At 31.6% G+C, this 12,467-nt stretch overlaps 1 protein-coding gene across 2 annotated transcripts in view; it reads left to right on the forward strand.

Moving 5' to 3' along the window:
• Positions 1–12,467, forward strand: part of LOC106784467 (putative uncharacterized protein DDB_G0279653) — a 30,461-nt gene that overhangs the window by 10,328 nt on the left and 7,666 nt on the right. Inside the window, exon 1 of one of the 2 annotated variants that reach the window (XM_014744025.1) lies at positions 11,920–12,099. The exons of the other annotated variant lie outside the window; for it this stretch is intronic. Coding sequence (XP_014599511.1) covers positions 12,069–12,099 — 31 coding nt within the window. The 5' untranslated portion in view covers positions 11,920–12,068. Of the gene's footprint in view, positions 1–11,919; positions 12,100–12,467 lie in introns of those variants that run through there. 2 annotated transcript variants of the gene reach the window in all.

The raw sequence follows: 12,467 nt of genomic DNA on the forward strand, positions 1-12,467 counted from the left end.
GAATACCATTACCAATCTGAAATTATCTTCGTACAATTTTATTTTGTTAATTGTAAGATAAAATCAAACTAGATGACCCGAATAAAAAATGATCTAACTTATAAAGAATACATGTGTAAATGTGAAAATAAATGAGAACACTTTAAATTATATATATTCGAATTCTACGAAACTAGGTATGCCATTTTTCGGATAATTCTATTACAACGTTTGTGTTATTCATAATTCAGGTATTCAATTCTACAAATATTTATTAAATTGAGATTTCATCATGAATACCATTACCAATCTGAAATTATCTTCGTACAATTTTATTTTGTTAATTGTAAGATAAAATCAAACTAGATGACCCGAATAAAAAATGATCTAATTTACAAAGAATACATGTGTAAATAAATGAGAACACTTTAAATTATATATATTCGAATTCTACGAAACTAGGTCTGCCATTTTTCGGATAATTCTGTTACAACGTTTGTGTTATTCGTAATTCAGGTATTCAATTCTACAAATATTTATTGAATTGAGATTTCATTAGGAATACCATTACCAATCTGAAATTATCTTCGTATAATTTTATTTTGTTAATTGTAAGATAAAATCAAACTAGATGACCCGAATAAAAAAATGATCTAACTTATAAAGAATACATGTATAAATGTGAAAATAAATGAGAACACTTTAAAGTATATATATATTCGAATTCTACGAAACTACGTATGCCATTTTTCGGATAATTCTATTACAACATTTAAGTTATTCGTAAAATCTTGTGATCAACTCTTTCACGAAAGCCTATTTTATTCATAATTCAGGTATATATATATACACACATTGTTATGTTAATAGTTAACATTGCCAAATACTTTCTGAGAAAGTCAATATTAGTCTTACACTTGAAATCCTAGATGTTGGTTACATATAACGATCAAAGTAACATAAAATACATCAGATCGCATCAATTGGTTCTAAGATAGTCATAGTAAGATGGAATAAGTAATGGTTTGTAAAAGTGTCGTCGTTGTTATCCCAAAACTAGAAGTATCTAAGTAACACCAGGTGGTGGTGTACACGCAACGTTATGGAGAAACCATCTAAATTTGGTAGGTTAAAAATTGTTAGCAACGTTCTCGTTCGCGTTTCACTGTTACTCTAACTCTCATTCTGTCTTTCTCTTTCTTACACCCATCTCTATTTGCCTTCCCGTTCATCTTTCATCCTAACAAGGAAGATTGTCCGTATCGAGTTAGGCTTTCTCCCGTCTCCAAGTATTTTTGAATTCGAAACCCGTAACCAACCAGGGATTCGTCGTCCCGTCTAAGGAAATCCTCGTTCATGGGAATTAACGATTTTCAAACTTCATTTGGTCAACTTGTATAATATATATATATATATATATGTAACACATTTCAAATTTCTTAATAAAGAGATCGGATTTATTTTTTTTTTCGGTTCTATTCCATTTAAGAATATTCCTTAGGGGTTGTTGATGAGGATTCTCCAGAGACTTTAGATAAATGTGTTGTTATCTTATGGTGATTTTAGTCAACCCGAAACTCCACTTTTAGAAGTATACACATACATAGTTACTTTTATATATATATATATATATAAATGTAACTTGATTCATATTCTACACTATCGGTCAAAAGTTTCTTATCACTTGTGTGTATTTACTGATACATTTATATATCATGTTACATTGTATATATTAACAAATAGACAAGATGTTTACAGAAATTTCAGCATCTTATTTATATTCATAATTGTCTTGCATAGTTTGTGCACCCGGTTTATGGCAACTTTCCTACTTGCAACATATTTGCCAACTTTTACACAACTATTGATGCACATGGGGGAAAAATATTCAGAAATTCACATTTATCCGAATAATAATGGAATATTTTGAGCTTTTCTTTTTTCATAATAAAAAATAATAATAAGCTTTTCTATAGACTTAAAGTATTTCATATTTTTATTTAAAAAATTATTCCGTGTTGGATTAACAAATTTACGTAAAAATTGAATACTTTTGATTGATAGTGTATAAATAGTATATACATTTACGCGTGTATATGTGTATATGTGTATGTAAGTAGCAATCAAAGAAAGCTTTCGTAGGACTAATCCATCAGCCTGTGGGCATATCCAGGTTCTCATTTTATTTCGTCCATCTTACTATTCAACATTGTCGAGAGACAGCGCGAGGTTTCCTAAAATAAAGCTAAAACAGGTGTGGTCATTTTCGAAATAGAATAGGCAACTTAGTAGATTGGCTACGGACAACCAGACGCATTTCATCATACGGCAATTTCCATGAAAATGTTTCTCTTACGTAATTGGTCGTTATTATATTCACGTTTTAAGAGACAAAATTTGGATATGTTTTTTTTTTTGTTTTAAATTATTCTGAGAATTAAATTACGAGAATTAAAAGTAAGAGATTATTAATTTTCTAAATGTTTCTTTTTTTGTTTTAGTTCTTTTTAGAAAAATTAACTCAACGGAGAGGTGTTTTACATAAGACATGAAATTATTTAATTGATGTAATCGATTAAGAATCGTAAAAGAGATAAGAGAACTCGTTAACAATTTAATTCGTTAGTCATCATGAAAATGATCGAATACACATTTACATATATAGGATTGGCAATTTAAATGGAAAATATCTGAATATTTTATACGTCTTACAAATATATCTCTTTTATATATATATATTTTAATATTAAAAGATTAACATTTATTTAGCTAATCACAATATGAAAGTGAATTGAAATAAACAACTATTACTATTATTAATATAATACATTTTTTCTTATCCAAAATTTCTTATCCGAAAAAAAAACATCCCTAAGAATTAAACTTAGTAATAATTACTATTATTATTTAGTTTAATTAAAAATTTCATTTAGTTATATTACATATATATCAAGTATATTAAATATCCAATAAATTGCACATATCATAGATATCCTATATAAATAAATATTAATCAAAAACTTTAACACACCCTTTCTTCGCTAATAATAAAACCAAAACGTTCTATACATTCCTAAAAAAAAAAAAAAAAATACTCAATCCTAATTATAAATAAATTGTATATTAACTTCTATATATATAATATATATAAAAAGAAAAAGTGTACAATAAATAAATTCGAAATTGTTCGATCATTCTTGTCGAATAATACGAATTCAGAGAAAGTGAGAATAACAAGAAAAAAAAAAAAAGAAAAGAAATAAAGAACGGGGAAGAAGAATTGTAATAAATTATTCTCCAATTGGTTTATAACCGACCAAACAACATCCTTCTTCTTCTTCTTCTTCTTCTTCTTCTTCTTCTTTCGAAGAAACTCTTTGAAGAAATAAAAATTGTCTGTGTGCCTTTTAAACGGCACGTTTCGAACGAAATCGATCGCGATTATGGCGTCGAGAAGAACCTCGATCGGTTTCGTATGGGGGGCCCCCCTCCTGGTATACATTGTTTGCATTTTACTCTTTGATTAATGGTTTGGCTTTACGCCCAACGCTAATTGCGAGACTCCTTCGTATATACACACAAATATACATATACATATACATATATATATATTGTATTCGTAATATTTTTATATACAACGAAAGTGTATTGCTTGAAGATAAAGAAAGATATATATAATGAGATACGAGGCTTGTCGAAAGTCGTTTACCATCGTCCATGGTGATCGATGACATTGGCATATATATATAATATCACATATTACACATACATACATATATAAATATACTTGTATATGTATTATATACATTCCTTTTAATTTTGTAATCTCTTCAATTTTATATTTTAGTTATCTCGCATATAAAAGTTATCCTAATTTTTCTACATTATTCTATCACCATATAATATATCCAAATAAAAACACAATAATAATCTTTTACCCAAAAGAAATATGGGGTTTCTTTTTAAATACTCGAGTGAAGAAAATTAAAAAACAAAAACGTTCTTTCTATTTCTAACCCTTTTGTCTCATATAAATACAAATTTTCTTTCATTTTCTTTCTTTTACAATTATGATCGATGAGATAACAATTTTGAATAATAACAATAACCTAAAGATAAGATTCTCATCGTTTGCATATTTACATGCATATAATACGCGTGCATAAATCCTGAACGACCTGGTTTCAAAGTCTCTTTGAATACTATTAGAATGATCTTGGAAAACTATGCAAGTAAGTATAATAAGTATAATAAGTAAGTAAATAAGTAAGTAAATAAGTTTGTACTATTTGCATCTCGGCGTCTATACACAATTGTAATATGCGAAAACAAAAAAGGGGGAAGATGATGGGGGTGAGGGAGAGATTGAGGAAAGGAGGGAAGGAGGAGGAGGTGGGGGTGAAAGGGGGGGAATCGAGCGACAAATAAATACATAATGCGCGAAAGACCAACGCGTCGTTCGCGTGGGTGCCCAGTATTTTCGTTCCAACCTAATTCAGTAGTTCTAGTGTTACATGGTGCCATCCTAAATATAAAATCTAGCGCGCAAGCTTCTCTCTCTCTCTCTCTCTCTTTCTCTCTTTCTCCTTCTCTTTTTCTCTTTCTTTAATCTTCTTTTAAAGATACCACGAATTTCACATTATTAAATTAGTTTAACCAAAATTCTTCTCTAAATTTGATTTAATATAAATTCGATAAAACAAAATGTGTCTGATCTTACCGAGACTATGGGCAACTCCCCCACCCCTCTCCACCCCTTCCTTGACACCCGGTCATATTTGTTTGAATTATAGTGGTGATTGAAAAAGAAAAAGGTGGCCAGAAAAAATGGTTGTTGGTGGCGGGGGGAAGGGAGAGGGGGAGGGGGAGGGGGATTCGATCTCGTTGATTGGAAAACATTCCAATCCAAATTAAATTCGATAAAACAAAATGTCCGAATAATTATCGACAGAATTACTATAGTCGTCATAATTTTTTCTCTCTCTCTGTGTGTGTGTGTGTTTTTTTATTTTTCATTAAATTCTCAGACACGGTGATTGTTGAAGGAAAAAAAAAATAAAAGAAAAAATAAATAAAAAGCAAGGGTTCGATAAAGAAGTAAAGAAGAAAATGATCGATAAATTAGATCTTAATTTTTGATGATATAGATTCATAGGGAACATTGGACATGAAACCTGATTGAACTGATTGAACATGAAACTGGATTGAACCTATATCATCAAAAATTATAATTTTGGACGAGAGAAAATACTGAATAAATTAGATCTTAATATTTCTCTAAATAAACTAATCACATAATTAAAATATTAACGCTAGAACACGATACGTAACACACATTTTATAATTTATCGTAAGTTCAATAAGAAATAAGACGAAACCAAAAACGTGGATAGTGGCCATTAAAAGATATCGAGACAGCCATATTTTCTCGAATTAGCGGATATGGCGATTGACGAAGAAGGAGTAAAAGAAGGAAAAGAAGAAGAAGGAAGAGGAGGAGGAGGAGGAGGAGGAGGAGGGTTTGTTGGAGGTGACCGGTTACAGGATCGGTACGTTCAATCTTACACACTTGGTGTTGTTCTAAAGAAAGAGAAGGAGAATTATACACACATACACACACACACATGCACATACATAGAAAGATAGACAGAATGAGAGAAAGATAAAGATAGAGGGAGGGGGACGGGAAGGGGGTAGGAGGGGGGATAAAGAGAAGGGAGGATCAGAAATGGAGGAGGTCTTGGAAAGAAAAAGGGGTGGGAGAATTTCCACGTTGGGAGAACTGCCAATCGCGATACGCGGTTTCTTTTGCCTTCTCAAGTTTACTCGTTTCGATTGCCCATGCATCTCTTGAAAGATCGCAAAAGAGAATAATCATGACTACGCCTGCTTGCTTGCTCTTACTTTTCTTCCTTTACCTCACCTTCACCAGACTACCACCTCTTTTTACCTCCCCCCTTCCCCCCCAACCCCTATCCACCACCCTCCCTCCCTCCCACCTTCCTCCTCCTCCTCCTCTTCTTCTTCTTTTCAATCCTTTCTCCACCTCCTACATAAAATGACTCCTTTGGCATGACATTTATATTTCTACCATATACTTACCTACTTACTTACTCAGCTGGGAAAAGTTGAACGACTTACGAGCTGCGACTATAATCAGAATTTTAAAACCTAACTCGTCCAATCAAAGTTCCACCGAAGCGTGGCTCTATCTACCTGACTACTTGTTGGTTACCGCTTTAATACTTGTTTCTATTCTATAGAGTATAAATATACGATATCATTACGAATTCGCACTTTCAATGACCACTTTTACTCGATCCAAAGGGACATATGTTATTACGTTTTATAAATGTGTAGATATATATGTGTATGTATGTGTATATTATCAATTAAAAGTTTAACAATTTATTATAGAGTATCATAAAAATCTAATATACTGATTTATTTTTTCTATAAATGATTTATCGTTATTATTATTTATTATCTCGAATAATATATCAAAGATATCGAATTACGTTTGTAATGATTTCAGTATGTATTTAATGTTCTCGTAATGATTATTTAAATAAGGATTATATTATAAGTTTTTGTAGATAGTGTATATGTGTGTATGTTTTTTTGTATTTAATAGATGATGGAAAAAATGGGAGACAGTAGAAACTTATGACAGTTCATCGAAATGTTAGTAGAGAGATTCAGATTAGATAGATAGATAGATAGATAAATGTATTGATTTGTGTCCAGGTGTTTAATACAGTGTACTAACACATTTGAGATAATAATAAAAATAATTATACGTGTTATAGGACACGTGAGTTAATTACTGTTGAAAGAATGTTTTATAATTTTATGATAGAAAAAAAGAAACAACGTTTTGCGTGTACGTGGAAATTATGAGATGATATTATTATTCGAGATAATAAAAATAATAAAAAGATGACTTTTATGTTCGTTTTTCTTAAACGATATTGAATTTGTATTAAACATTATGCACGTGTCGTCAAGATCAGTGTATTTATTGTTAAAAAGTTGAAATTATTTGATGTTGCTGAATTAGAATAACATAATGTTTTAAATATTAGATAATTTGATTAAATTAAATCTCGTCAATTTCTTGGTAACAGGATTGAGTACTGATAACTCAGCGTTTATATAAATAAAAATAGAAAAAGAATAAAAGCCATTAGTTCGTGGAATGAAAAACGTGTCAACTTTCTGGCAACGGGATCGAATCTGACCACTCAGCATTTATATTTATAATAAAAGAAAAAAAAAAGCATATGGTTATAAAATAAGAAGAAGGTGTCAACTTTCTGACAATACGACTGACTCCGATCACTCAGCATTTATTCTAGAACCCCTCTTTAGAATCTAACAGCCCAATTACACAACACGAGATACGGAATAGGAAAAAACAATGAAAACCGGAAAGAGAGATGAATATTATTTTTTAAAAAAAAACGAACGAACGAACGAGTGAGATCTTTTTGATGGGGGAACAATTTTTTCAATATATTTATTTTTTCTTCATCTACATCTTCTTTTTTCGCGTGCTTGAAGACAACCATAGACAGAGCTGTCTATTTAACGTTGTTCCAACATTTCTAATTTGACGGTTTAAAATTCTATCGTTAAACGATGCCTACGTGAAAAATTTCCTCGATTCTAATCTAATTCTAAAAATTGCGTCATTGCCAAATTAATAACTAAAAAGAAAATGAATAAAATAAACAAATACCATAATAGTATCGGAGTACACCACGTGTGTAATATATACGCGTGAAATTTCGAATAGTTTAACTAGGATATAAAAAAAAAAAAAGAAAAAAAAGGTAGAAGCAATTTAACGGTATTGCTAGTAGTGTTGGTGACACCTTCTACTCTTCCTTTTCGATTTCTACTTAAAAGCGTGGGCGAACCAATTGGACTAACTGTAAGCTGGTGGTCCATACTCGTGTGAGACTCGTGAGAACGGATTTCACTTCTCCGAGAGAGTTCTACCGAAAGGAACGTTATAACGATCATCCGGTTGAATCAACTTCTTATTATTCTTATTATTCTTATTCTTCGTCATTCGATGATGATGATGATGATGATGATTCCTTCCAAGTGATGGCACCTGGGATATCACAGTTTTGTGAAAGTTTCTTTTCACGTTCTCTTGTGCTCATTTATTTTCCTCATTCTAAATTTAGTTTAGTCATATATGTATGTATGTGTGTGTGTATGTGTTTGTTCATATTATGATTTATGAACATTATATTATATATAAATGGATAATCTTGTAAGAATAATTTACGACTATTAAAAATAATTTATTATTTTGTATAGAAATTTGTTAATATACGATTTGATATTAATTATTCGTTTAATTAATCAAATGTTTCTATCGATGTATCCTATATTAATATATATATATTATATTAATGAAAAATATAATAAAATATAAAAATAAAGATAGATGAAATTAAGATCGTGTTATTTTCATCTTGAAGAAAATATTAATCGTTAAAAGGGATAGAAGCTTCTCTTTGGTGTTTGAATCAGATACGAACTCGTTTCGTCGACTAACCGGTTAAAACTACCTATATGTCACATATATGTCTTATGGCTAACTAATCTCCCCATGACCAAAATCATCACCCACGTATAATTTGAACTCTCCATATATACATCAGTCTCCTTCGATTTTAATCAATTCGAATTGAGAATAAAAATCTATATTTATTCGATAAATAATATTAATATCTGATTATTCATTACATTATTTTTTGTTCCCCAATTATATTCTATTTCCAAATGATTAATTTATTTTGTTTTTTTTTTACATTTGATTTATTTCATGCTGAATATTTATATCTTGGATAGGATCATTGATAGTTCTTGTAACCGATTTGCAATGATTTCAATCAGATGACTCACCCTGAATTAACATCCCCAAAGTGTGAGAAAAGTTGTTATACATATGTACAATGCACTACATACGTGACCATGCATGCGTGAAACACGTTCTCACAACACGTGCATTATTTAACGGGTGCAATGAGCGGACTCGTGTGAACGAGCGCCAAGAAATGCTTGTACGCATTAGATATAGACTAACTTATTTAATAAATTATTGCTAATGTATAAATTTCGAAAAACATATGTATCCTTGTGTTAAATAGAACATTTTCTGATTTACTATGTACTAAGAGATTTATATAGTTCAATAACCTTGATAATATTTTTTTTTATTTGAATACTTTACCAACAAATGTTTAATAAATTAATTATTATCTATTTTTATAGAATACAATCCAATTTATCGTTCAATAAAATCCATACTTTTTATTTGAACGAACGTATATTGAATTCTTTGAATTTAATTACTAGACCATCCTTTCTAAAATTTATTTATTTTTTATTAATTATATCCCTTGAATTCCCAAATTCTGAGATAAAATATTCAAAACGTAAAGTTTGAAATAATTAAACTATTTCCAAAAATACAAAAACAAAATTGAATCTACCATAAGAGAGAAAGAGACAAACACACATGCTAACAATTTCAAATAATAAAGTAACAAATTAGGTATAAGTGTATCGATAATATCCAATTACATTTTGAATAAGCAAGTAGTTCGAAAAACTGTGTGGAAAACTTGTGTACGTGTATAGTTGAATGTAGTAATATAGCGGGTACGGGGACAGGATCTGTAATCGCCGTTACGTTATATCGTTTTCGCAAAGATAAAAGATCATACGGTGTGCCAGGAACGTAGAGTGGAAAGTAGCTGTTGACATATCGCTGCCAGGTATTGGGACACGTAGCTCACAAGTGGGCGGGGTAGGTTAACCTATACGGGAATATAATGTACGCCTCCACGAGCACACCATTCGCAGATCGCACAAAGGCGAGAACCCCGTTTTCTTTTATACGATTGGTATACAGAATTCGTTCTTCTATCCTCCATCATAGTAATCATCCTTTTACAATTCGCATAGAAACATTTACATCCAAATGTTATAACTTTGAATTCGCATACCTTTCAAATTTTACGATTAATTAAATAACTGTTTTGAAATTACCTATTGTGTTTCGTGTGTGATAATATAATATAATAATAATCGTTTTAATATCGACAAGAGAAAATGTTGTTATTATTATTATTATTCATTTCAAATATTTTCACCTTTTCAAATAAAAACATTTTAACAATCTTTTTACTCGAACGAATATATTCAACAAATTGTATCAATAATTCTTTTACTAAATTCGATAGAAACAAACAAAAAAAACAGATCAATTAAAAAATCTAATTCTACAAAACAAAAAATAATATATCTATAAAACGGGATACACTCTTAGATATCCTACAATTCATATACTAACGAAAATAAAAAAAAGGAATATAGGTAAGAATATACGAAAGGCACGTGGAGTGTAGGTTTTAACGAGCGGTAGATACTTATATGGTGTAATTTAACACTGTTGGAAAAGGGGGGGGAGGAGGAGGAGGAGGAGTTTGACTCCGGTCTTGGTAGGAAGGTCGCTGTTGACTTATTGTGCATCGGAAATTAAAGAATTCTCACTCGGGTTTGCTAGGGAATGCGAGACTTGTTTTCTGTAGCGTAGGAGAAGAGAAAAACGAAAGGTTAGAATGAGAGGATAGTAGAGAAAGAAGAATAAAAAGAAGATGAGGTAGAGAAGAATGGAGTAAGAATACGAATGCATACACGTACAGGTATATATACATATACACATAAGAAGAAGAAGAAGAAGAAGAAGAAGAAGAAGAAGAAGTGGCTTGTGCTTGTCTCGATTTCTCTCTCGTTGGTGGTTCGCGGGGTTAAATATACCCTCGGTACTCGGATCATAGAGAACAGTAAATCGAAGGATGAAGTGAGATGAAAGACAGAAAGAGAAATGAGAAAAAGAAACAAGACGAGAAAGCAAGCAAGAAAGAAAGAGAGAGAGAGAGAGAGAGAATATCAAAGTTAAAGAAAGACGAACGGATGTGAGTGTTCTTGGTGTAAGAGAGAAATAGAAATATCGAAGGAACGCGTACACGTGATAAAGAGAGCAACAGAGAATAAGAGTAAGAGTAAAAGAGAAAGAGAGAGAGAGAGAGAGAGAGAGAGAAGGAGGAGAGAGAAGTCTGCTATTACAGAGTACGTCTGTGGCCACTGAGCACAGCCCGATATGGAGCAATCTCAGATTTCCATCCGCCCAAATCGAGAATATACGCCCTCGCCTCCGCTCACGGCGTCGTTGGCCGTCGCGACGGAGATGGAAATGCTTCTCGGGGTTGCTGCTTGGCCGGTCGTATTAGTAACAGTGCCAAAAGTATCTCAAAACGGTCCATGCTTCTTCCTTCCATCACACGTTCCTTCTTATACACTAGTTCCTTCTTATACACACGTTCCTTCTTATACACACACACATATATATATCTATCTCTTTCTCTCTTATTTTCTAGTTTTCTTTTACTTAATCTTACACATCTTGACCATCTTATTCATTTTGGTCATCATCATCATCATCTTGACTTCTTCTTCTTCATCTTCATCTTCTCCTTCTACTCTGATCTCCCCCACAAAGTCAACTCAACTCAACTCAAGCAAGCAAGCAAGCAAGCAAGACACGTGCTTGGCGTTCTCATATCACCTTTCTTCTTCCTTCCCTCATCCCTGATCTTCACCCGACTCATTTCAAAGGTGGGGGATCGTCATCCCTACAGAGGGTCTGTCTCTCACTCAGTCTTCCTCTTTCTTTGTAGATCGATGAACACCACGCGAATATCGTTCCCGGTTCTTACCTTATTTTATTTTATGGATAAGTTAAACCAACAAGTGGTCTTGAATCAAATCAAAGTGATATTATCATTTGTGTTAACGGTGTTTTAATTATTATTTAATCTTATTTATTGCGAGAGAATGAAGACATAAAAAAAGAAGAAGAAGAGGAGGTGGTGGAGGAGGAAGGGGATATTGTTACTTTCGTTGTTGCATATTTTACTATTTCAATTTGATTTGGTCCTATTTTTAAGGACCAAACGATCATTTCAATTGATACAAGTGTACGTAATTAGGAAGATACGTTCATGTTGCCAGAAAGCAACTTTCCCGTTACAGGTAAATCAATTGATATATATATATATATTATTATAAATTTTTCGAAATTTTTTTGTTTTGATTAACCGAAAAGAACAGTCGCGTTTTTCGATGTGTTTCTAACCACGTGGATACGAACGAATACGATAGCAAACGAAACGTCGTATACTTTGTAGATTATCTCGATAACGAACCTATTTTTTCCTAATTAAAACAATGAATATTACAAATATTAATAATAATAATAATAATCTCCATGAATAATTGATCTAACGCGTTCGATCAATAAAATTATATGCAATTAAACGTATTTTTTTTGGTTATATCAAAATCAGCAGTCACATCTTTGTTATATTTAATTCTGTCATTTCCGCAATTGGTGGGGGGGG

The sequence above is a fragment of the Polistes canadensis genome, unplaced genomic scaffold, assembly GCF_001313835.1.
Source record: "Polistes canadensis isolate GaletaPanama2010 unplaced genomic scaffold, ASM131383v1 scaffold_35, whole genome shotgun sequence".
NCBI classification, from domain to species: Eukaryota; Metazoa; Arthropoda; class Insecta; order Hymenoptera; family Vespidae; genus Polistes; species Polistes canadensis.